The 27352-nt window shown below is 42.9% G+C and overlaps 1 protein-coding gene across 9 annotated transcripts in view; it reads right to left on the reverse strand.

The window, feature by feature from the left end:
- Positions 1-569: 569 nt before the first annotated feature.
- Positions 570-27352, reverse strand: part of IGF2BP3 (insulin like growth factor 2 mRNA binding protein 3) — a 145256-nt gene continuing 118473 nt past the window's right edge. For 7 of the 9 annotated variants that reach the window (XM_055590008.1, XM_055590010.1, XM_055590016.1 and 4 more), the window contains 10 exons: positions 26741-27022; positions 23226-23360; positions 21820-21942; positions 19536-19671; positions 17844-17969; positions 10329-10448; positions 6720-6794; positions 3954-4085; positions 3148-3261; positions 570-2859 (listed from right to left, as the gene is read on the reverse strand). In XM_055590008.1, the coding sequence (XP_055445983.1) occupies positions 2761-2859; positions 3148-3261; positions 3954-4085; positions 6720-6794; positions 10329-10448; positions 17844-17969; positions 19536-19671; positions 21820-21942; positions 23226-23360; positions 26741-27022 (1342 nt within the window). In that variant the 3' untranslated portion in view covers positions 570-2760. The remainder of the gene's footprint in view (positions 2860-3147; positions 3262-3953; positions 4086-6719; positions 6795-10328; positions 10449-17843; positions 17970-19535; positions 19672-21819; positions 21943-23225; positions 23361-26740; positions 27023-27352) is intronic. The other 2 variants (XM_055590009.1, XM_055590011.1) reach the window with 1 other exon arrangement.

The raw sequence follows: 27352 nt of genomic DNA on the forward strand, positions 1-27352 counted from the left end.
CAGGAGGAGAAGGGGACAGCAGAGGATGAGACGGCTGGATGGCTTCACCAACTCGATGGACGTGAGTCTGAGTGAACTCCGGGAGTTGGTGATGGACAGGGAGGCCTGGCGTGCTGTGATTCATGGGGTCGCAAAGAGTTGGATACGACTGAGTGACTGAACTGACTGACTGAGCTCATTTTCATGCCACGAATCATTATATTCATATTAAATATATTGTCTTTATTCCTGAGACTCCAGCAGATTGCCTAAAAGTTGCATTGGCTCCTGTGTTTTTCACTTGAACTATCTGTTGAGATCGTAATCTTAAATTTAAATCTTATTCTATGGAATAGTATAGCCAAAGCAGAAAACAAAACCACCCCACAGGTCCTGTAACTTACCTTTTCACTCTCAGTTCATATGTAACAGTATTAATATCAAGGTTCACAGTAAGGCCAGTAGTAGATACTGGTGCCTACCTTGAGATTGACATGGATTTTTAGTAATACTAAGTTTATATTTTGATGAAATTCAGGACATTCACAGTAATCTGAAAAGCCAAAAATAAAACATACTACGCACCAGGCTGCACCTAATAATGAAGTACTTTATTCTGCATCAAGGTATCTGGATAATGGAGCTGCATTTGGGGCACATTACAGATGAGGAATGATCCATATGTGGTGAGTGCAAAACTCAATTACAGAATTACTTCCTAGTATTACCAGATACTCCATTACCAATGCTTCATTGAAAGTAAAACATGATTTGCCACACTAGAAGGCTAGAAGTGAAATATGACAGAATTTAAACAGGCAGATATAAATGTAGCACCTATCTGTATTTAAAAAAAAAAAGCTTGAAAAATCAAATACTGAGGAAGAGCTCTGGCCTTAAGCCCATTATACCCAAAATCCAACCAGAAAGCCAGTCCATTACTTCTTTTAAGCAATTCATTGTATAGAAAAAACAAACGCTTGATGAATTCAGTGACAAAAAGGGCACTTTTTGGCTAAAACTACAAAATAAACTGGTTTTCTCAAAACATTTAGAAAAACATTTCAAGTCATTTTCAAAATGTTTAATTGATACAGTGATCTTCAGAAAAACTTACCTAGTCCGTGTAGAAATTCATCTTGAAATACAAATGAAGCAAAATGATACTTTACGGGTGATATCTGCCCTTCAGATCAGTATTATATGATGACTGTGATTATTTAATGAACAAAAGCAACAACTCTTGAGAGCAGCGTGGCCTCGGAGACCACCCACACCCATGTAATTGTACATACCAGGCTTTGCCGTCAAGTTAAGGAATGGGTGAATGCGTTCAGTAGCAAAGGTCAAATGTATTATCACAGTCATTGAAATTATATTTCCAAAGTTGTTCTTTTTTCTATCTTTTGACTTATTTTCAGATAACTGGTGCAGAGAATACAGAAATCCTCCTGCATTGTATGTGATATTTTAGGTGGCCTTTCATTTATCTTGATTTATCATTGCTTAAAATCTTCAAAACAGCTTACTTTGAGGCTCATGACAGTGCCTGGCACATGGAGATGTAGCCTTTTTATTGCCTTTAAACACTGTCACACCATCTGATTGCCCCACTGGTCTTCACAAAGCAACTCTTTTGGGGTCTGCTCCAAGCATAGACCAACTGGTCTGAAGTGTATTGGCAAACTAAGCATCCTGTAAGGCAAGCTAAAGCTTTCTTCCTGCCAGTCAAGTGATTAAATTCACGGGGGCTGCATGTCTCCACAGATACACTTACTTTAGGTAGTGATAGTCAAAAGCACAAAGCATTTATGCATTCAATCACATAGCCAAACAGAAAAACAAGTCTCCTGAAGCCATTTAAAACTAGTCGTTCCAAAACCTCCTGCAACCACTTTGCTCCGTTAGTACCATCAAAAACTTCCCTACCATAAACAAAAGGTATTTGCTGCTCTCCAAATATAGGCACTGCTCCGTATCACTGAACATTTATTGGAATTTCCAACTAATAACTGTCAGAAGCCTCAAAAAACGTGAAATTTTTCCAGCTTTACTGTCACCAGCCAGAAGTAAAATTTTTCAGTTATTCGCCTGTTAGCTAATTAAATTTATTTTTTAAAAAACAGTTGGACTTATCTTTATAAAGTATATAAAATTTTCAGAAAAAAAAAAACAAAAAACAATTTTGCTTTCATTGCATTACTGAGTACCTGAGGTAGTTGAGTAAAAATGCACGTTTAATACCCCTGCCAACACCATTCAGCACTTCCCTTAGGTTATTTATGTTAGTGTTAAACTGAGAACAGTTTTTCTATGCTAATAGGTTAACATTTAAGTACTTGTAACAATTCTGTTCTGATCCAATTTTAACAATTGGACTTAGGAGCAATCTAGTTTTACTTGATGAGTTTCATGAATGCACCATTTAAGCCAATTTCTGGCATCATGGGGGAAATGAATGTTTTTAAAAATTAGATATTTGTTATACTGAGAAATGCAACAAAAGGGAAGTGCAGAGTTCGTCTCTTTCCCTCCCTCCCCCCTCATTTTTTTCTTTTTTCTTTTTTTTTTTTTTAAAGCTGGGTGTCATACATTTCAGAGAGCATAAAGTATACATTCTCACAGAGACAGGAGTTCGAAAGTTGCCTGGTCCTCAGAAACAACTGGCTAGGTAAAAACTTGTGCATGTGATGCTGGGTAAGGGGTCGGCGCCCGGCTGTTGGTTAAGCAGTCTGTCTTTGGTTTGGCGTCTGCCTCTGTGGTGGGCTGTTTCCTGAGCCTTCACTTCCGCCTTGACTGAGATGGTCCACTTTGCAGAGCTTTCTGCTGTTGGTGCTGCTTTACCTGAGTCAGAATTTCCTGAATTTTTCTCTGGGCAACCTGCAAAAGGAGAGGGCCTTGAAACGTCTACCTGATCAAGTATTACAGGAAATTATTTTACCTCTTCCATTTTTAAAATTAACTTCAAATTAAAATTTGAAGATTAAAGACACGTACTAATTAGTTTGCTAGCAGAGTCTCTAAAATCACCTGCTGAAAGGGGATTTAACGTATTAAGCATCAAACACAGCCTTGAATATTTGTATGGCATGGAGACACCCACAGGAGAATGGCTTCCGTTTGCGAAGGCAGCTGCAGAGCTGCCCTGACACACTGGAGCCCACTTGCCTGGCAAGCATAGAAGTGACCAGTTATCTTGACGACCACTTGGTCATTCTCATCAGGAGTCTGGTCACGGGGAACAACAACTTCTGCACTTGACAAATTCTGGAGCTCATTCACCTGAAGGAGATAAACAGAAATCATGTTAAGTGAACTGTTGGGGTTTTTTTATTTTTAAAAAAATTACCATTTCCTGAACGCTTGTACCAAAATATGTCTTTGTAAATCTCATCTAATATACTAATAATTCTATTTGGTTATTAGTATTGTCCCATTTCAAGATAATTAAAACTAATCCCCAAAGAAACTGACTTACCTACAGTTACATAAATCAATAACAAAGCCAAATTCAAACCCTAAAAATCTGATTCCAAAACATACTTGCAGTTACTTCCAAGTCATTTTCAAAGCTGTTTACAATTTTGAAGTTATATATGTTAAAGAGAAACTGGAAACCAGTTTTCAGTTATAGAGGATGTGTAAGTTATAAAGGTAGATGAAACTTTTTAAAGTTTTCATGTCATTTAGTATTTTTGCACAATAGAAATAAAAAGCTGATGTTTATCAACAGAAAAATGCAAAAGGCCCCTCAAGAGACAGTCCTCTCCCACAAAGTGGTCTGAAAGAGAGGCGCTGCTTTCCCCAGTAGCTGACACCCAACCCTCAGGAGGAACAAAGGGCAGTCTTCTCCAAACCTTGGCCCAGGTGTCCTGCTTTTATAAGTTAGCCCAAATTCAGGGACGTGGAACTCCTAAGTACCTTTCGATGCTTTCCCTGTCATACCACTGCACAGGTTTTGCTGAAGTACTTGCCGTTTTGCCTCCTTTTCCAATAACTCTGCCAGCAGCAAAGGATGGCACTCTGATGTGAGCTTCAAGTTTCACCTCTTCTTTAGGACTAACAAAATTTTCTTCTTTAATTTTTCCATAAATTCTTCCCTGAGCCTACAGATGAGAACATAGCCTATCAGTGTCATTCAGGTAGGAAAGGCCAAGGGTCACTGATGTTGCAGTGGGCAAAGTTAATGGCCTGGCCCCACGGGAGCAGCCCTCTGCAGGGATACATCTGCGCCTGAGGGTGGCCCGCTGCCCAGGAGGTGGCAGGAGCCCGCGCAAAGGTGGCGACGGTGGCGTTAGCACCGCTGCGGCAGCTGATGACTGACCGTTGGCTCTCCAGTCTTGAAAGGTAACACTCTCCTGCTGGCAGTAAGATAGTAACTGCAGTTTTCTTGAGTAACAGAGACTGAATGAACTACAGAGCCACCCACAAGGCTCACAGGAAGCCAAGCTCATGTCTAAATGGGCCAGCAAGGAGTATTTTCTGTCAAACATTTCTTCATCTTAGCCAGATGGTTTCTACTTTGACGGAAGCTACAAAATCAAGTTAACATATACAACTGATGCAGTCAAACAGATCCTGTCAATTGCTGCATACAACCAGAAATTATACATAGTAAATCTCTTTTATGTATAGCCACAAATTTGCTCTGCTATACACCAAAGGAAAAAGAAGCCAGAGTTGGTTTCATCCAACAGGCTGCCACAGCAGAGAACAAAAACACAGGTACAAAACATGTTTTCATCGGTGCAGAGAGAAGCTCATTTTAGGGGGTTACAGACATTCAAAAAATTCATCTTAGTACCCTATATTTCAGTCATCCTCAAAGTCTCAGGCCACAGGTATAATTTTATTAACAGTCGAAGGACACACAGGATATATGCTGCTACTGCCTGCCAAGTCGCTTCAGTCGTCTCCGACTCTGTGCGACCCCATGGACTGCAGCCCACCAGGCTTCTCCGTCCCTGGGATTCTCCAGGCAAGAACACTGGAGTGGGTTGCCATTTCCTTCTCCAATGCATGAAAGTGGAAAGTGAAAGTGAAGTCGCTCAGTCATGTCCGACTGTTAGCGACCCTATGGACTGTAGCCTACCAGCCTCCTCCATCCATGGGATTTTCCGGGCAACAGTACTGGAGTGGGGTGCCATTGCCTTCTCCCAAAGGATATATATTGTCCTCCAAAACAGTATTTATAATTTTAAGAGCTTATTTTCTAATATTTAGATCTGTTTCTAATACTTAGACCTCTAAAATAATTTGTAATTATCACTGATCACATAACTGATACTGAAGCATTAGAGCTTTTCTTACGTGTCCCGTTTAAGACATGGGCAACAGAGGGTATGGAGAAACAACCTAAACTTCCCAGCATACAAGCATTATAAAAATTACAAGATCCATTTATAAAACAGTAAGAACATAACTTATGTTTGTATTCATCTTTTAATATTTCAGGCTAAAAGTAACTCGTCCTGTAAGTATCTGGGGGAGGATGCATTTCTGAGTTTTGATCTGAACTGCTAGGACCACAAGGCTGGTATGAAGAAGTAAATTTCTTGCCTGAGTCTGAGCCTAGCCAACTGTACCTACATCTCAAAGCACCTCCTTTTGTTTCCTGTACCCTGTAAATGAAATGAAAAATAACTCAGATTTTTAGTGAAAAATGGCCCATGGAAACAGAGGTCAAAGAAAGTGATGGTTTATAACTTAGCTATGTTTTAGAGCTAGGAGAACTAAGGCTTAGAGAGTTGTCCTGTTAACACAGCTGCTAAGTAGTAGAAACAGGACAGGCGTTTCCGGTAAATCACACTGAACTGAGTAGCTGCTTTTACCTGTGACAAACCAGACACCCTACTGAGTTTTGTGGAAGAATCATATACTCAAAGGTATGTATGTATGTGTGAATCTGAGGCTCTAGCATGGCCTTAGTCTGATTCAGCCCAGGTCTGCTTAACACACCAGTGCATTTATGCTGTTTGCTGTGTGTCCAGCACTATTTTAACTACTTGATTTATTAAACCATATAACCTTGTTTAAACTTTGTGGATGTTTTTAACCCCAATTTTACTATGAGGAGCTAGCTAGGAAAAGGTTAAGTAACTTGCCCAAGGTCGTATTACTAGTAAATGGCAGAGCTGGTACCTGAACCAGCAGCCTGGCTGCAAAGGCTCTGGTCTTCATCCCCCTACTGCACCACCTCTCAGGACAGAGTGGGAGGCATTCTGGCCCCAAGCCCCCCAAAATGACCCATGGTTCATACCAGGACAGATGCCTCAAGAGTCCCTGCCCTTTCTACCTCTAAAATTCTGAAGATTAGAGTGACTAATCGAGAAACTGGACCAGGGTGTTAACCGAAGTTAACTCAAGGGTAAGAGGAAAAAGGAACATCTGAAGTCAAGGTCGAAGCTTCTTAGGGACAGGAGGAAAGATTAGAGAGTAACAAAGCATACAAACCATTCTTATCACCTCACCTTCATCTCTGCTAACAAGGCACTGAGCAAATTCCCTTGGGAGATAGGCAAACCCAACGACCATTACACAACTCTCACACCGAGGTTTTGGTGTCTTTTTAAAATGTAATTAACATGGGGAATGTTTCTACTCTGTTCTCAGTCTTAGCAATTTTCACTGAGAGAGTCCTTCTACTGAGTACTGGATTTATTTAAGGGAGAGGCCAGGTTATGGAGGTTCTGAAAAGAAGCATTCGTCTGTCATCTGTGCACACACTCCAGGGCACGTACCTTGAACTGAGCCTCCGGAGGCCCGGTGATAATGACCATCCTCACTTTAGCATCTGGTGCTTCAGCTGGAGCGATCTGTAACAGACCAGAAACAGGTCACAGCACTTTCCAGTTCCACTGATAACAAATGTTACACAAACTGCACATGACTTACTGAATGCAGAAAATAAGCCTTCTGGAAGAAAGTTAGAGAGGCAGTGGTGAGCGCGGGTCCACTAGTTATGGCTCCTGCCTACACTTCGCCTGGCCCACTTCACCGACAGGGAGACCAAAGGCTAGGGCAGTCGTCACCTGGCCGTGATGACACAGGCAAGTGGAACTGGGGGAAGAGCCGTGTCTGGCTCCACCGTCACGTTGCTCCTCGCTGCACCAGCGGGTGCTCAACATGTGGTCCTTGGTCCCACACGCAGCATCACACCCTGGGCTTCCCACAAGTGCAAGAAACTGCTCGGGTCACAAATCTACAACGTGGTATGTACACATACGTATAGATACATGGTACCTATGTCCCCCCAAAGTACACTCACTGGAGTAACACGTAGAGTAAATGTTAATCTGACAGAAGAGTGAACTCAGACTCTTCTATTTTAGCAGAGCATATGAAATCACACAAAAGGCCAGGCCAGGGATATGCTGCAGAGACTGTTGAAGGGAGAAAAATCCAGTGTTCCCTCAGTAAGAAAGGATTTAGACAGTTGGCTGGTAGGAATTGTTTGAAGAAAAATTTTTTGCTAGACATTTGCTGTGCAAGAAGCAACTCCCTATAGTAAATAATGGGAGTAGGAAGCAAAAACTACAATAAAAGCTACCACACTTGCCACTCAGTGTGATCACTATCAATGACTGACAGTCTAGTACACCTTGTCCTACACAGCTACAAATCAAGACCAGGTTTTTTCTTTTACCAGAGTCATGCTTTCTCACTCCCTGAAAATAAAGCTAACATTTCTGTTACTTAGGCCCAAAATGATACTATTCCTACTTTGGGCACTAATTTTGAATCTGTAAAAAAAAAAAAGCCAATAATTACTGTAGGCCACACTCAGAATTATTCACAGAAAACCCCTAGAAAGAAGGTAATATTCTGATTTCCCTCCCCCGTAGCCCTCACTGGGCCACCCAGCCTGCGGGATCTCAGCTCCCTGAGCAGCGACCTAACCTGCATCCCCCTGCAGTGACGGCACGGAATCTTAACCACTGGGGGACGTCCCTGGCTTCCTTTTTTAAAAAGAACTTTTGTCTTTGTCAGTACTGGTGGTAGAGGCCTGGAGGGGAGAGCACTCCTATACTGAGGTTCAGTTCAGTTGTTCATCATGTCCAACTCTTTGTGACTGCATCATACCAGGCCTCCCTGTCCATCACCAACCCCCGGAGTTTCCTCAAACTCATGTCCATTGAGTTGGTGATGCCATCCAGCCATCTCATCCTCTGTCATCCTCTCCTCCCACCTTCAATCTTTCCCAGCATCAGGGTCTTTTCCAATGAGTGAGTTCTTTGCATCTGGTGGCCAAAGTATCAGAGCTTCAGCTTCATGCATCAGTCTTTCCAATGAACATTCAGGACTGATTTCCTATAGGATTGACTGGTTGGATCTCCTTGCAATCCAAGGGACTCTCAAGAGTTTTCTCCAACACCACAGTTCAAAAGCATCAATTCTTCGGCGCTCAGCTTTCTTTGTAGTACAACTCTCACATCCATACATGACTACTAGAAAAACCATAGCCTTGATGGACCTTTGCTGGCAAAGTAATGTCTCTGTTTTTCAATATGCTGTCTAGGTTGGTCATAACTTTTCTTCCAAGGAGCAAGGAGCCAATTTCATGGCTGCAGTCACCATCTGCAGTGATTTTGGAGCCCCCAAAAATAAAGTCTATCACTGTTTTCCCTTCTATTTGCCATGAAGTGATAGGACCAGATGCCATGAGCTTAGTTTTCTGAATGTTGAGTTTTAATACTGAGTTTAAAACTGAGGTTAGGAGTACAAGTTGCTCTAATGTCTGAGAAGCTGAAAAGAAAGCACATGCCCTGAGACTCACCAGATCCATTTGTGTAGACGCATGTGAAAGAATAAGGTTGTATATGACAATATGATCAAAAGAACTTACTCCATCACTGTGCAGGAGAAATTTGGAACAATCTTAACGTCCAGTAAATTAACAAATAACTACAGTTTGGTGATACCAGACATACAGGTACATATTAAAGTCCCTACACGGGAACTTACATTATGGAAATCTAGCCAAGTGTTAAGAGTGCTAAAGCACCTTTCACATTATGCATGTTTCAGACTTTTTGGAAAGAAAAACATTTTACCCTCATCATCAAAACTCCAAGAAAGACAAAGAAAAAGAGCCTGGTGTCTAAATACCCAATTCTTGTTCATAAAAGATTTGATGGAATTTTTCCAAAAACAACGTATCTGGTAGGTTCTTTTTTGTGCATGAGCATGTTTTAATTTAATTCATTAATCAGGAAACTAACAGGATAGTAAAGTTAGTTCACCACTTGGTCTTTTTACCATGTCTTTTCCTTTACCTGTTTATTTTGGCCGCATTTACTGTTCACATATTTTGTTAATCTTTTGCTGCAAGACAGCATATGAGGGCTGCCCTGTGTACTTTGCTTTTTCCTTACCTGTGTGGTGTATGTACACGGCCGCCCACTTGGTGACAAGCGCACAGCTGTGCGCGCCGCCTGGTCAGCAGCCTAGCGCTCTCAACACCCCTCCTGCTGGCTCTTTGTTCCCAACCCTCCCTCCAGTTCCTCGCAACTGCTGATTTTTCTCCTCCATTTCCAGTTCTGTTTTTTCCAGAACTTTCATAAGTGGGATCATACAGTATATAGCCTTTGAGTCTTCTTTCTCTTAATATAATATGTGTGGTCTTTATCAATAGCTCCCTCCTTTTTAGTGCTAAGCAATCTTTATTTTGGACATGGGTTTGGCTCCAGGAGTTGGTGATGGACAGGGAGGCCTGGCGTGCTGCGGTTCATGGGGTCGCAAGGAGTCAGACACGACTGAGCGACTGAACTGAATCTTTATTATACAGATAAGCCACAGTTCATGCATTTCCTAGTTGACTTCTTCCCCATTTCCCAGTTATAAATAAAGATATTATAAACACTTGAGTGCAATGTGGGTTTTTTGGTACCATATTCGAATATTTATAAGACATAACCAAAACAAAACCTCCAGTACACTGATGTTTTCCTGACGAAAGCTATGACTATATCAAGGCTCTGTCAGCTTGTGTATTCCTTAAAACAAATGCATTACAGCCTTGATTGTTAGGACACGCAGTAGCGTCATCTGGGAGGGAGTAAGGGACTAAGGCCGCCCCCGGGGATGAGCTATAAGAAATATGTCCAAGGACATGGCAGAGCAGGACCCCACTCCAGTGCTGGGCTCTCTACCTCCAGACTGCTTTTTCTGGAGAGAGAATTTAGCTTACCTTGTTTAAGCTAGTGTTGTTACACGGAGTTTCCTACCACACCCTACGTAACCCCAGTATAGACTGCTACATTCAGTTCACAGAAAGTGACAGACAGACTCACATCTCTGTGGCGTGCTGTCCTCAAAGCAGAGGAGAGCCGCAGCTGGCAGGACAGTACCTTAATAGACGCTCCTGCGAAGCGAGAGAGCTGCTTGATGTGCTGCCCTTGCTTGCCGATGATGGCGCCTACAGACAGCGCTGGGATGAAGAGATGGACCGTCTCCGTTTCGGATTGCTGCTGGAAAGACAGGACATCCGTGTTCAGTGGACACGGATCAGGCTGTGGTGTGGGCATAGGGGCGGGGGCATTCTTGTACTGTTAGGAATATTAGCATAGTTTAGGAAAAATCACCACAGTAAGTTGATATGACTCTACCTAACAGGTTGGCAAGTTCCCATATTCATCCTGAAAGCATTAGTATTTAGAATAATACCACTTTTCTGTGTACAATTTCCTTAAAGCTTAGAATGTTGAGTTACAGAATTACAACAACTTTTGTGGCACTTAATGTTGGTCCAGCAAATGACATAACCACTCTTAGCACACAAAGGTTGCTCGTGTCAATAACCACTTCCTTCTCTCCCCGTAAGCCCTGTGTGGGGACGGAGAGCATGCCAAGTCTTCCGTTTCTTTCTTTGTAGTATGTACAGATATTGAATCACCGGAAAATGTATGTCAGTTATACCTCAGTTAAAAATTCACCACCCGCCCCGAAAAAAGTTTAATTGAGTCACAAAGGAAAGATGCTCTACTGGACCAAGGAAAAGAAATCAACAGCTTTGTTGTCTCATCTGCATACATCCATCTGAAGCATCTGTAAGACACTTTCAACTGAAACTTTTAAGGATTATGAGACTAAAATAAGCACATCACAGAAAAGTTGACCCCCAAAAAACCCAATTCCTGTATCTTTCCCTGACAGTTATATTGTTGTATCTGAGGACTTTTTTGGGAACACTTCAAGAAAGTATGGTTTCCAGTTTCTCACTAATTTGTCTAACATTATAGTCAGATCTTTCAACATAAATCTTGTGCCCATGTACAAATACTTCTAAGATTTTATGTAATAAAAATGCTGGATTGCAGCATGCACATTTAAAGTTTATATTTCTAAACTCTCATGTTAATTATCTTACAGTCAATAAATGTGTAAAAGACAGAGGGAAGTCATTTTGGTTTAAAACATGCCTTTCCCACGTACAGAAAATTAAAGCAGCGTGTGATTCTAGACCCGATGTCTTGTTTCCTACACAGAAAAATCGGAACTCTGCTCTTCTAAGCCTCTTCCTTTTTCTGTTAACCACCCCTGCGCCCTGTGCCCCTTCAGTTCCTATCCAAGTTAACCTAAAATTCAACTCCAGAAAGTATTCTTGACAAAAGCCATTGTGCTTTTCTCTGATCACGACACTTTGTTTCTTCAGCGTCAGTATAAATAGATGTGCGCACATTATATTCTTCACAACTTGGTATTTCCTATGTTTCCCAGGACGCTGTAACACTGCAGGTCTTCACACAGCTGTCAGCCTAATGAAATCTCCCTGGGGGCTCGGTAAGCATTCTTAGAACACACACCAGAAGAGGTTTTGCCTTCCCACTAAACTCTTGCCTGTAGAGATCTCTGGAAGAGGCCTGTCCTGCACAGCCTGGCCAAACCAACTTTTACTGCTATTCATCAGGGAAGAACAAAAAATAAGTCCACCCTTCAGTATTTCCAAGTCATAGGAACAATGCCTCTTTCTGGGAAGCACCATACATCACAGGCTGCCAGGGCGTTATGCAATTACCGTAAACTATCCATTCCAGGGGCTTCCCAGATGGCGCAGGGGTAAAAAACCCACCTGTCGGTGCAGGAGATGCAAAAGGCACAGGTTCGATCCCTGGGTCAGGAAGATCCCTTGGAGAAGGAAGTGGCAACCCACTCCAGAAATCTTGCTGGGAAAATTCCATAGACAGAGGAGCCTAGTGGGCTACAGTCCACAGGGTCGCAAAGAGTCAGACACAGCTGAACACAGCAACTCATTTATTCCAGAGGGACAATTTAAGGCCTTTCTTAGTAACTGGATAGAACTGAATTAATGATGACATTGCCTATAAACTGTGCTCAATGTTAATATCAATTTATTTTGTCATTCCGGTCCTTATATTAACCAATTTTCTAAAGTAAAGTGAAAGTTGCTCAGTCGTGTCTGACTTTTTTGCGACCCCATGGATGTCCTTGGAATTCTCTAGGCCAGAATACTGGAGTGGGTAGCCTTTTTCTTCTCCAGGGGATCTTCCCAACCCAGGGATCAAACCCAGTCCTCCCACACTGCAGGCAGATTCTTTACCAGCTGAGCCACAAGGGAAGCTCTTCTAAAGTAAAGATAGGATCTATTTTGTCTTGCTAAGAACATCCGTGTAATGTTCTTCTGAGTACACTTTTTTTAAGGGGGGTGGTGAGGAGTCAGGGCTCTGGCAGTAATAAAGACCTTTGTTTTTTTTTTTTAAGACTTTTCTAAGGATCAGACTAAATCTATCATGTAACTTGCCAAAATCTGCCCCATTGTATTTTGCCATGACTATGTAATTATTTGCTTTCTGGGCCACGTTCCAGGAATACTTTATACTGCTTACAAAATACAGAAGATTTAGAAAGACAAAAGAAGTGAAGAAATAAGAGCAGAGGGACCTCAACAGAAAAGAGAATCAGAAATGCTGCTGTTCTACAAATTTGGCTCTATGCTTCTTAGCAATTAATTAAAACTAAGAAAAAAATTAATAACATGATTTATCATATATTTGAGAGAAAAGCTATTTGTTTAGTAAAAACTAGTTTTCCTGGGACTGACCCCAGAGCGTAACTTCTGAATGTTCTTAGTGGCCTGAAGTACCAGGACCATCAGACCAAAAGTCCCCAAACCTCACAGTACAGCCTGAGCATCTCAGCCTGGAAGAAACACACTGACCACCACAGCTACGAGAAAAGCCACAGGCGTACCTACTGCCATCTCAAAAGCTGGACAAAGCAATCATCTTTCCATCAGTGGTGGGTGACAGGCTACTGGTGCTTTTGTTTCACTGACCTTGGGGAGGTGGGAGTGAGGTAGCAGATGATGAATGAATACATAGATCAAGTGAGTGAAGCTGTGGGAAAGGAACGGCGGTCAAGAGAAAAGGACTGAAAGGAACAAGCAGAAAGAAGGGCAAAGTCATGAAGAAAGCATTGCTATGCAGACAAAAATGTTCCACGCTGGGATGAAAGCAGAAGTAACAGAAATCTACAAGGCAGGTTAGCAGGAAGTGAAGGAAGCATGCCAGGAGGCGGTGCCCCAGACTCAGGGACTGTGGTTTGTGCTCTTGACAATGGCACCTTAATGAGAAAGTGACTCATCAGATGTCTGCAGCCTGATGAAGACCTTTCTGAATGCTACCCAGATCCCTCTGTCCAGTTCCAAATCCAACAAGCACATCCCTAACCATAAATTACTTCCCAAGCAAAATTTCCTCGAGGAGTATAAGGCACCTTATACTGGCACAGACATAAATGTCCTGTCTACCGGACAGTCACTAAACCAGCCCAGTCTTATATGGGACTCTGCATGGTAAGCCATACTTTCAGGTTCAGTTCAGTTCAGTTGCTCAGTCGTGTCTGACTCTTTGTGACCCCATGAATCGCAGCGCACCAAGCCTCCCTGTCCATCACCAACTCCCAGAGTCCACCCAAACTCATGTGTATCGAGTCGGTGATGCCATCCAACCATCTCATCCTCTGTCGTCCGCTTCTCCTCCTGCCCCCAATCCCTCCCAGCATCAGGGTCTTTTCTAGTGAGTCAACTCTTCGCATGAGATGACCAAAGTATTGGAGTTTCAGCTTCAGCATCAGTCCTTCCAATGAACACCCAGGACTGGTCTCCTTTAGGATGGACTGGTTGGATCTCCTCACAGTCCAAGGGACTCTGAAGACTCTTCTCCAACACCACAGTTCAAAAGCATCAATTCTTCGGCGCTCAGCTTTCAGGTTAGGACACCCAAATAAGCAAACAGTTTTTACTTATAAAGTTCAGAAGCCATAACAGTGGGTTATGACAAGTCTCTTTCACCTGTGAATTTAAGACTGAGGTGGTTTTGAGAAGATTCATCAACTTTACCTTTTCATGTTCCACATTCTTCACATGGAAGTTAATGTTCACCTACGTTACCCTGAACCCTTCTTCCTAAACCCTCAGAGGTGAATGATACTCAGGCCACAAGCTGCTTCCCAGTGGATTTCTGCCAGATGCCTATTGGCAGCACTTCCTCTGGAGTCCTTGGCAGCCTCTGTGCTTGAAATAACAGAAGAACAAAGCTGCTCAACTGAAAGTTTGCTTAACTGGTGAAGTCTGCCAATGAGTAATTCCTAATCATCTATCATGAGGAGATAGAAGAATGAGCAAACAGTAAGGTTAAGTGTATTTACTTTGTGGGGAACAGAATCTAAGACATCACAAAGGCACGGAGACAAGCATGCCAGCCAACAAGACCAGCCTCCAGGAACCTGGAAGGATGCCAGCATCTCCCTTTGGCTTGTAAGATACATACTCCTGGGGGTTTTTTGTTTTGTTTGTTGCGTTTTAATGGATTTTGGCCTGGAACTGGAATTGAGTTTACTCAACTTCATGACCTGAACAGAATATTTAAGTCTTTTTTAAAAAAGGCAAAGAAAGTTTCTCCATATACTAAGTACAAGACCTCTTAGAGATAATATATGCAATGAGTTATTTACTTTGAGATTGTTTACCAGCATATGAGTCACACCCACCATAAGACATCCTAAAGAGGAGGTCTAAGACTCCATGCAAGTCATTTGATCTAACAGTCCCTTTCAAATTATAGTTTTGCTTCTTAAAGACCACTTCAAAGTAGATAAGACCCAAGAAAGTGTTCACCTTTCTTGTCTCTTCCATAAGCAGAAAGTTAGCAATTTTAAGATTACACTGTTGTTCTAGAGGCTTGGGAAGACTCCAAAGGCACTATCAAAATGATGGAGACAACAGCTCTTGAGCTAACTTCTGCCAACCCCAGCGCAAGCTGCCAAACCATCCAGCTATGGGTGCTGTTGTGCGTGATGCCAATTCCAGCTCCTCCTCTGCTCACGAGCTGCCAACTGCCTCTTCCCTACTGTGTGAGCATCTCTGAAAGGAGCATTTCCTGTCATTTATAAACTCGAAGTCTGCCAATTAAGTACTGCATGAGCCAGCTGCTAGGCAGGAACTAGAGACTTTTTGTCTGCTGGAAGAACCAACTCTTTGGCTCTATTGGAAACACCAACCTGGCAGGTTCGGGAAGAAGAGTACGTTTTAGGGGGAGGGACGGGCAAAGTTTTGGAACAGAACAGAGACAAGGAATTTATCCAAAGACGAGATGCATCAAATTCTACTTCATGTTACAAAGCACAAGTAAGAAAACATGAGCAGAAAAATGAAACAATTCTAAAAGAGGAAGCAGCGCATAAAAACAGAGTCAGTCTTTGAACGATTTAGTCATCAATACCTACTCCTTGCCAGGCAATGTATAAAGTAAACACAGAGATTTGCTACTAACCTACAGGCATTGAGGATAAAGAGACTATCTTTGTGAGTAACCTGACTTCTCGGTAAGAATGTCTACAGAACAGTAATGCAGGAGTGTTGTCAAGTGCCGAGAGCAAGCACCTACCGACCTTTAATTCTCTAACCCAGTTTTTAAATACAGGCACACCCCAGAGACGCTGCAGATTCAGTGTCAGACCACTGCATTAGATGGAGTATCAGAATAAAGTGAATTCGCACACATTTTTTTGTTTCCCAGCGCATGTAAGTTTCTACTACACTGTTGCCTATTAAGTGTACAACAGCATTATGTCAAACTGTACATACCTGATTAAAAATAATGCTATTGGAAACATGGTTAGTAATACATTTGCTCAATGCAGATTGCTGCAAACCTTCAATTTGTAAGAAAAAATTTCAAATTCTGTAAAAATTAAAACTGCTGGAAAGAAGAGTTCTTAGAGATCATTCACCTAGCTCAGTTTCTTCACTGTGTGAATGAGCAAAGAAGCCTAGAGCAAAGAGGAGATTGACCTACAGCGACAGAGAGATGGTGGGGCCCAGGGCCTCCCTCCAGGGCTCGCTTTCTTCCCACCCATCCCCTTTAGCACCAAGTTACGAACACAGTAGCTGCGTCACATCACTTTTAGCTGTGGCGCAAAGCTTTGTGGGTGAGCATGCTAAGTTTTCTGCCGTGTCCAACCCTGTGGGACACCACGCCGGACTCCTCTGTCCATGGGATTTCCCAGGCAAGAATACTGGGGTGGGTTGCCCTCCTCCATGGGACCTTTCTGACCCAGGGATCAAACCCATGTTTTTTAAAATCTTTTGCTTTGGCAGGTGGGTTCTTTACCACTGGTTCAACCTGAGAAGCCCCACAAAGCTTTAGAATCAAGTCTATTCACACGTGATATGAAATTCTGATACCTATCTTTAGATTAAGGAGCTTTGTTACATGGTTTCTAGGCTCAAAGAGGTTTGAAGTGGCAGGTGAGCAGCAGGGGAAGATGCAAATGTCGCCAACAGCAATGGCAGAAAGACACACACTACAAGGCCAGAGCAAAAGCTAATAAGCACACCCAACAGCTGGGTGGCTTCAAGGACAGGCAAAGGAAATTCGCACTCTTACAGGGATAAAATATGATCAGTCTCATAACCCGTGTTCTTTGCAGACCTCCAATGGCTTTTTATTCTACAAGTGCTCAAAGCACTAACAGAACAGAGCCCCCACCTTTTCCCTGAACACCTCCCTCAGTTTGGTGTAGCAGGTACCACTCACAACTTTATATCATAAGAGAGTCAAACAGGAAGAAAGAGATAGAAAAGCGAATTCAAGAAGGAAGATCCTAGAATGTTAATTTTATTTCACGATTGTCTTAAATTATTATTGATAATGCAAATGAACTGAGAACTCCTTTCCAAAAAAATTCTTGTATACAGTGTCTGCTAGGCTGCACTTATTTTCATGCTATCACTGGCCTCCTATTTCTAACCTCAGGGAAAATGCTACTCTTAAAAAGCAATTTAAAAATTACAATTTCTTAACACAATTATTTCCTAATGACACCTGTTTACAAAACAAGTAAGAGCTGTTTATAATGTCTGCACACAAACACACATACACAGCAGATTTGTGGGCAAGACGATTTGAGCCCACCACTTAATAAAGTACAGCATGAAGAATGGAAAACGTATCTAGTCTTTACTGACCTTTCAGGTGAAGTTCAGGATGAAGGAAGCCTATTCAAAATCCTCTCCTTTACATTTAAAAATAAGTAACCTCTTTCCCCCTCCCCAGAGTCTCAGATTTTTCTTTTGATATCTGAAAACACATGTTGACAACCCTGCCACCCAAGAACGTCAAAAGAAAGAACTCATGTATGTCTACAAAGAGAAGAAGGTCCCAGTGACAAGAACCGGAAAGCCAGATCCACAGTGACGAGTGGTCCCACAGGGGTCAGGCTTCACCTTAAGATTTTCCCCAATTAGCACTTAATGTCACACCCCTTGAGGGCGACAGAGTCTGACCATGTCCCTTGACGTCACCCCCCTCAACCATAAGGAAACGCAGGGCACACTCTCTTACCTCAAACTGTGGGTAAGGAGGAGTCATAGCTGATGGGGGCCCTGAGGTGGGAGGTGGCATCCCAGATGTGGGTGGGAACAGACCCAAGGCGTTCAGATTTAATCCAGGAATTAGATGTGCTTGCAGCTGCAATGGTAAAAAAAAAAAAAAGGTCCCTTCATTTTACAATTACAAGATCAAGTACAAGTGAGCATTTATATGTGATAATATCCAGATTGTGACCTCTTGTCAAGTAAAGAAAAAAATCATTTTGTGAGTTAAATTTTAAAACAAAGCAGATGTTCCATGTGATTATACTTCGGGTTACAGGTTATGTCTGCACGTAATTCTTGCTATTTTCAACTCCATGTGCTGTCTGCCTCCTCTTTGATCTGAAGGCACACCAGGTTTCTCCAAGCAGGGAACACAGGCTTCCTTGCCTTTACGAGCAGCTCTCAGTGCTCAGACATACATGTTATCTGTATGCTCTGGGCACACAGTAAAGAGAAACTGAGTATCCTGCATGAATTGAAGAAGCAAGCAAACAAGATATGTTCATTAAAAAGCAGAACAGGTAACAGATATTAAGAGATCTTTACTCCATGAAAAAAATTTGGTGGTCCTGAGTCTATAGACCTAAAACAAAACCAAGCCCTTTGGGAATCAGGTTCCATCCTCCTGTCCCTTCAGATAAACCTATCTTTGGAACGGATCCAGGAGCCAGAAATGGGATTTGGTTTTGGTTTCATTTGCCAAGGGCTGAGAAAATAAGGTGGAGACTGCAGAGTTCAGACTTGAGCATCCTCAAGCCTGTTTTTACAAGGCCTGTGTGGGTTTGGATTTACTCCCAGGTGACCCTGAAACATCTGGATGAGCAGTGATCATGTGAAGATAGGGAGGCAGTCATGTGGGGGTAAAATGATTAGCAGTTAAGGCACTTCTCACAACGGCAGTACCATTTTTACACTTTCCCTTCTTTCAGGTGTAATGTTTCAGATGGCAGGCCCAACAGGAACTTTTCTTTTTTCAATCATTTACTTGAAAATTCAAGATGGACTTTTGAAATGCTACATTTTCCATACCATTCCATCCATTATGGCACGGCAGCAATGCACTTTAATTACCTTACCTGCGCTACACAGATTGTTTTGTCATTTGAAATTGTTTTATCAAGGTTTACAAGTAACTAGGTTTTAAATTTCTCTTCATAACAGTAGTTTTTTATATATGCACTGTATCTATTATAATCCTAATAAGCATGCAATGTAGGCAGTAGCCCCATTTTACAAATGAGGAAACTGGTGCTCTGAGAGACCAAGTATGTCATCTATGAGAATAAAGCTACAGCTAATAAATGGTTGAGCTAAGATTCAAACCAGTTTACACACTCTAAAGCCCACATTCCTATAATACTACAATCTCCCTCAAATTCACACTGTATGGGAGAGATTAGCCTTTTTTAGAGAGGTATTAGCCTTACCTCACAGGTAAAGAAGCTAAGGCGCAAAGTTGGCTAAAATCACAAAAGATGGCCAAGCCTGAAGTCCAAGTCTGTGTCTGCCCAACTATCCCAGGGCACTCACCCTGGTGCTCAAAGTCAATTAGAAACCACATCTAACAATGACACCATTAAAGAAATCAATGTTAAGGCAATTGAAAACATCTTTGAACTGTTCATCAAAACAAAGACATTTCCTTCATAAGAAAACTAACATTCATAGAAGCAATATCGTTTTCGTAAGACTCCCTGATTTTCTTCATTATCTCTTCCTCAGCTTTGGCACATGTTTCCACGTTGCCTTTCACCGTAATGGTGCGCTCCGGATTGTACAGTGTCAGCTCCTGCAATCTGCAGATTGAAACAGAGAGGCAAGAAAAAGACCGGAAATTATAGGAGGGAGACAGTTAATAATAGTTCAACCACAGATGGCAATTCAAACCCAACTGTAGAGGCTGGCAATGTGTAAAAGTAGGTGGTTAGACATCATGAAATTTGAGTAAGCCCCAAAAGTTGTGAATACAAGAATTGTAAAGCTGCAGGAGAATAGAAAATACTGCCCCTCCCACCTTCTCATTAAGTATCTCTGGGTGTATGCAATTCAACTAAGTCCATGTTTTAAACAAATTATACTTCTTGACCACTTAAGGTGAGCTTTTTTCACAACTGAACAGTGAAATGTAAAGAAAATGATCCAGAGGAACCCACAGTTTTAGTGGAACCCAAGAACCAGATGAATATAACCTTTAATAAGTGCATTTCTAGTCTGCACTGACCAACTGGGGTGTAATTGGCCTTGTCGTGCAACTGCATTTTTTGGTCACCAAGCAAGGGATAAGCAAGAAAATATTCCAAAATGGCACCCAGAATTCATATGTCTAAGCTTATTTTTGTTGCTAATTTTAGAATTTAGATTGACATAGGCTTGAGGAAATAATACATATCAATCCATTTTGACTGAATTTAAAAAACAGTCCCTTGATGACCATTTAGACAACTAAAAAGCTAAGACGTAACAGCAATATTCAGAAACTCCCTGCCGTTTCAGCTCCTGTAGAAGCGTCAAAATCCATTCAGATGACACTGGGGCCATCTAAGTCTCAGCCATTCAACAGCCTGGAAGGGAGACCCACGGGAGGCACTTAGCATGGAAACAAGACTCAGGAAATGGATGGAAAGGATACAGAATATTGGGACAGTTTCCCTTCATATTCGTAGAGTTAAAACTCTCATTTTCACTACTAGCAAAGTGTCTCAAGCTAAACATGAGCCAGATGAATGGGATGTTATTCGTTAACTTCTTCCCATACTTGTTAAAATATAAACATCTACATAATGAAGATGCTTCGTCTCAGACCCCGTAAACAAGTGTATGTCTCCTCTTCAGGCTCAACCCACTCTCCCCTGAAAAGCATTTTCTATTACAGCTTTTAAAATAGCTGCTTCCAGAATAGCCTTTATGATGTATTTTTTCTCCTCTTAAAACCTTCCCCCTTTCTGAGCATAAAATTCAAGACAGGGTAGGATCACTTGTTCTTTTTTACTGTTCTGCAGTTTTTCCTTTCCCACCAACCGGGACTCTCCCCTTTCCACCCCCACTTCTACAAAAACTCCCTGCTCCATGAACATACTGCCCCAGTCTTTCTCTACTATTCTTCATTAGTTCATCAGTCTCTTTCCCCCTCAACTTTTTAGGGTGCCCTAAAGGAAATAAAAGTCACCCTCAGAAGAGAAAGGCCTTTCCACGTAATTTCAGAGCATTCATGGACTGTACGCATGGGAACCAGCCTCCAAGATCCCCACTCCCCAGTGACCGACCTCCCACACTGACTGAAGCTGACTTGTGTCAACAACCATAGGAAAAATGGTCAAGAGAGTGACTTCTGAGACTATGTTACAAAAGACACAGCTGCTTCTATCTTGCTGTCTCTTAGGTTGTTCACTGTGAGGGAAGAGAGCTGCTATGACTTGAAGGTGCCCCTACACAGCCCTGTGGAGGTGCTGAGCTGAGGTGAGGAGCTGAGGCCACATTCTAAGAGCAGCCATCAGCTTGGCAGCAACATCAACAGACCCCCAAAGCAGGACTACCCAGTCATGCTGTGCTCCTGAATGCCTGCTCCACAGAAACCAGGTGAGCAAGAAATGTTTACCCTTGTCTTTAGTGGCCAATGTTGGGATAATCTGTTATACAGTGATGGATAATATGCAGGGTTATACATTCCAGCTTTCCGAGCAGATGCCAGAAAACCCCAGCAAGACTTCAGTGAGGAAATACGCATGTCGGGTATTAGCGTGTCCTGCCTTTGTAGTGGGAACAGAGGACGCTTTCACCGTGGGTGACAGACAGCAGGCAGGACAGAAGGGGTTTGAGAACTGAAGCATAAGTGGGGTGGGGCAGGCCAGCTCCAAGAGTTGTGATCCGCTTCATACATAACCTATGGCTCGGAAATGGTATTTTTCCAAGTTTTCTAATTCAAAAGAAAGCCAGGCAGCACTTACGGAGATATTGTGATTTTAGTGTCAGTGTCCTGCTCAATTTTTTTAAGATTCCGTCCTTCCTTACCAATGAGACGTCCTACAAAATTATTATGGGCTAAAATCTTCAAAGGAATCTCTTCTGTGCTGTAAAGAAAAATAAAATAAAATAAAAAGGCCATCAAATCAGAATAAGTATACCTATTCTAGGGTAAAAGGACAATATTCATTCATTGAACACTGACTTCCTGCCTTCCGTAGGGGAAGCATTCTGCCAGGTACGCTGTAAAGCTTGCTGACCATTAGCCCACATTCTAGCAATGCATGAAGAGAGGGGGACAAAAAAACACTGGCAAGTATTTGGATAGGAGTTAATTTTTAAAAGTTTTCTTTTATTCATCTCAGGGAATGTCTTCCAATAATGGATTCTAGTTAGCTCTTTAAAAACACCTTACTCAAACTCATATTCTGAAACCCCCGATACCAGAATACCACGTACAACACGAAACAGGATGGTTTTAGAATAATGTTTAAATACCCCCCTGGAGATAAAATGCATGATTTAGAGAGGGAAACAGAAGAAACTCAACAGGGCTACACTTTGGAGGGAAGAGTCTAAGAGTAAGAGAGGGGGCTTTCACTTTTCACTTTGCACCTTTCTGACTTTCCAAGTCATGGACATAGCACTGTGTCAACATGTCATTGGGGTCATCTAAGTGGTGGGCTTTTCCTTCACTTTTCTCTATTCTAAAAAGGAATTTTATTCTTATAATAAAGCAACATATAACACCTTCTAATTAAAATATATGTAATGTACTTCAAAGGTCCCTCCAATTAGGTCAGGTTGTTAGGCCCCCAGGCCAGAACCAGTATCTTCCTCTGGACCCTCCCTTTCAGCACATCTGCGCTAGATGCCTCAGGCAGCAGAGAACCCGCCTCTGCTCAAGGCTCCCACAAGAGACTGAGAGCTTCAACTGGAAACACCTAAGTCAACATCCAGCTTCCCACGACACAAGACTGGGGACTTCCCAGCTCCGTTCTCCCTGCTCCTGCAGGGTGGGCTGGCAGACGCAGGCCGAGCTCCAACGAGCTCCAAGTATAGGAGTGAGGGTTTGGGGTCCCTGCTTTGGGTAAATCCCAGGGATGCTTCTTGGACCTTAGGTGAGCTTCCTATGACCCCAACTGCCTTCTTTTTACAGCTGAACTTTTCCAATTAACACCACTCGCAACATAGCCAAACATGAATGAAAACGAAGCGTTTAAAAGATTTATGCTCTATAACCACCAAAACAACAGTGCCAACCCTCTGTCGCTCTTCGGGACAGCATTTCCCTTTGTCTGCTGGCAATTCCCAAAAATTATGTCAAAGAATCCCCAAAATAAGACCGCATAAATATCAACCTCCCCACCAGTTAATCCTCCTTACTCACAATTTTATATCTTGAGCTTCTTTATGCATAATCTCCAGAATAGACTTACAAGCTGCAGAGGTGCCCTCAGGGGTAGAGAGGATAGTAATTGACTTCTCAGCGGCACCTGCATTCTCCTTCCGATGGACATCAATTCTTAGGGTGGGCACAAGGGGAGAGGGAAACAAGAGCTGTAAGCGTGTATTCACAAAACTCTGTCTTCACCACCTATAAAGTCACAGCACTTCTGGGCAAAGAGTGGGTGACTCACTTTCCTCAAAAGCAAGTCTTGATAAGCTGTCATCATGGATGAGGCCAATGTTAATTCCAAGAATACTCCCCTCTCTCTGCTCATGCAGGGGCATCTCTTTATTCTGCCCAAGCTGCACGTACTTAATTTTAAGTGCCACAGGTCAAACATCTCACACCCAAGAGTCTGGGTTCAAACAAAAGGCTTTCTTCCACTCAAAACACAAGGGAGCCTGGAACCCAAGCCTAGAGGACTGGAGCTGGAACCCCACAAGCCGGGGGCTGCTGACTCCACCGATGCAGCGTGGCCACCGTCCGTCACGGTGGGATTTCACTCCCGGGCTCCTCTTGCCGGGTTTTTTCTCCATGTTGCCTTCCCGATCAGGGCAAAGTCCACAACAAACAGGGCAGGAGTGGAACCCAAAGACAGGGCGGCGGTTCTTTATCAAAAGAGGCAAACGGCCGCTAAACACGCCATTATCTTCAGTCTCACTGGTCCTTATACCAAGGTGCCGTTCTCTTCCAGACCTGCACAGATGCAATTCAGTACTGGCAAGAGGACGGGTGTCTGGGACACGCACATCTCTGGCATGGTGCAGAGTATAGAACAATCTGCTTGACTGCTTATGATCTTTTGACCCAAGAATTCTACTTCTTGTAATATCTCCTACGGATGCAGTCTCACACGTGGGCTAAGAGTGGTGTTTCTCACCCTCCGGCAGTATCGGCATGTGGGGTCAGGCTAGTTCTTTGGTGTGGAAGCTAGTCTGTGCGTTGCAGGATGTTGAACATCTCTGGCTTCTGCCCTGTAGACACCAGTAGCACCCCCGCCCCCATCTAGGTGTGACAACCCAAACTGTCTCCCAACACTGACGGATGTCTGCTGGGGGACATCACCATGGGGTGAAGCCACTGGTGCGAGCATGTGCACCGCTGCACTGTTTGTAATACAAGGAAAATTGAACTATCTTGGAAATACCACTCAGGAGGAAACGGTTAAAGAACATATCCGTATCACACAGCTGTTCATAAATGTGGTAAAATTACAGATGCCAACACAGCAAAAGGTCCTTGATCTTATGTGAAAAAACAACACACTACACACCATGATATGAACTCCCTTTTAAAGCTACATGTGTTAGTAGATACGAGGAACAAGTCTTATAAAGACATATTCCCAGCTCAACAGTGGTCACCTTGGGGGTTAGATGGAGATTAACTCTTTTATTGAATGACCACTACATTTTGCCAATAAAATCAAGGCTTGGATTTCATTTTCCCAAATGCCTAATTGAAAACCCAAGATTTATCTCAGAATTAAAACCTACAGCTAAAAATAAGGGCAATGAAGAAGTGAAACAAATAAGGAATATCTAGAAATAACCAATAAAAAGAGTATCTCATGTAACAGCTCTGATCTCAGGAACCCTCTCCAGTCACTGGTTTCCATCTCCGATCACTCTAAGTACTGCTTCTCTTCCAGCAGCTGACGTGCTCATCTCCCTCCTCCGGTTTATTTGCACCTGCTCACTGTGCTAAGGATTACTAAACTCTGATCCTCCGAGAGTAAGGAATGTTGCTTTACAGATTAGGGCAGCCCTGTGAGGCTATTCCAGAAGCAGAGCATCTGATAATGACTAGTTTCAATGGCAAGAGTTAATTAAATCTGTTGGCAGAGCTGCAAGCGAATCATCGAATACAACTATCGCTTCCCTTCCCTCTCCATCCTCCATCTTCCTGCTTAAATAAAACCAACAGTTTCATTTAAATCACAGAAGCTCTTTTCTCTGACAAGGAAATGAGCAGCTTTAAAAGGAACAACTTTCATCTGCCATGTGATGAGGAAGGGAAACGACCGAATAGTTTCTGCAGGTAACAGGGAATCAATGCAAGAGAGACGCTCTTGATAAGAGAATTAAAGAGAAGCTCTTGTATGAAAATGAGGCAAATCTGAGATGGAAACTGCCTGGGCTATGGTTCAGGTGGCGTCCCCACCCTCTAACATGATGAAGTCAAGGCCACCGACTTTGCACAAAGGTAGCCAGCACTCTGCATCTGCCCCACTCCCAAGTGTGGGGAGGCAGGGCCAGGCACCACTCCTCCGGGGGAGTGAGCGCATGACCACCACCAGACAAGGTTCGCTTTGCTTCTACATCAGAAATGGGCCCGCCACCTGAAGGCCGGCGTGGGGCCTGCGATCAACGTGGACAACCTCTTAAGCCTTTGGAACAAACACAGCACCATAGCTGTACTTTCTGGAAAAGACTTTGCTTAACTCCTGGGGCCACACAAAATAATTTTTCTTACTAAAATTAAAAAGCAAAACGATCCATAGCCATCCCTGTAGCTGGCCCAAGGCCATCTCCCTGCCCTTCCGTATAGAATGACTCGAGAAGCGTGTACACACTCCCTCTTCTCTCTAGTACATCCACAGTTCTTCAGGAAACATGGTGGCAACTGCCCCAGAGATGTGCCTGGTAGCAATTTACACAACGAAGGGCAAGGACAGAGTTCATCATCAAGTTGCTTTGGGTCAAATTCGTCACATACAGCATCACAGGATGGTTACTAGAGCAAAACCACGAACATATAATCACTGGAGCTCCAAAGCTGAGACAGTGCCTTAGATATACGTTAAAAGAATTAAACATAATTCACATGCAGTTATTTCACTCATTTGACAAAAATGAGAGCCATCAACATGCCCAGTGTTGGGACTACAGTGGTAAATAAAAACAAATAGCTCCTGCTTTCTACTCCTAAAAAGTTAGCTCCAGTATTTGATGGAGAATCTTCTAATTCCCAAAATCTGCAAATTAAAACTATCAAACAACATCCTCAAGAAAGAACCATTCTGACTACATGGCTTAAACACAGGATAACTACAGATCATAAACTGAATTATTCCTCATTGAACTAAAGCAAGACTGAAAAACTCTTCTGTGTTGGACCCAGAAAATTACTTCTAAAAGCACAGAAGGCAGGTACCAGTGGAGGTCGGGGAGGAGGTGGGGGAGCAGAGAACCACCTAGAGGTCAGGGCCTCCCCCATCAGGAGTATCATTTGTTTTCCATTCATGTGTGAAAATCTAAAGTTCTCTTTGAGATTAAGGTTCAGCCCCAGGTTTTTATAAAATGAGCACTAAAGATATCAAATCACAAGGTTTTTCCAGATTCCCAAGTAGCATACAAGAAGGGATCATAACCATGTCAGGAGGACATGAAGTAGCAAGCAGCATACCCTGTTATGAAGATTCAAATACCCACCGTACCCCAGGAAATACTCACTTAGACTGGGTCTGTTTGGTGATATTCCGAATGGTGGCGCCTTCTTTTCCTATAATGGCTCCAACGAACTGGGTGGGAACCAGCAGGCGCAGAGGCAAGTCGCACGGCTTCTGCTTGGACACTGACCCTGGAGACCCCTGCCTCGAGGAGCCCCTCTGCCCAAACCCACGCCGGCCACGGGGCTGCTGGGAGGGGCTCTGCTGGGCCGCCATCTCATCGGGGATGTAGGCCACTCTCAGCGTGAAGTTCTCCAGCTGGAACCCATTCAGCTTGTCTAAAGCTCTGAAAATCAACAAGGAGCAGGGGGTGGGAACAGGAACCCGGCTGAGTAACAGCAATACCACCTCTTCCACTCAGGATTCCTGGCTGTAAAGCTCATGAATAAAGCCCCTGAACAGATAGCAAATACAGAACACACCTAACACTCCCTGCCCACATTCCCTTTGAAAGACACATGGGGAAAACAGACAGGTTTCCAAGGGAACATATTAGCCATTTACCAGTCAAGTGGAAAAAAAACATTTTGTCAAACTCTAACTGGGGACTTCCCTGGCAGTCCTGTGGTTAGGACTTGGTGCGCTCACTGCTGAGATCTGGGTTCAATCCATGGCG

This window comes from Bubalus kerabau, chromosome 8 (assembly GCF_029407905.1).
Source record: "Bubalus kerabau isolate K-KA32 ecotype Philippines breed swamp buffalo chromosome 8, PCC_UOA_SB_1v2, whole genome shotgun sequence".
Taxonomy (NCBI): Eukaryota; Metazoa; Chordata; class Mammalia; order Artiodactyla; family Bovidae; genus Bubalus; species Bubalus kerabau.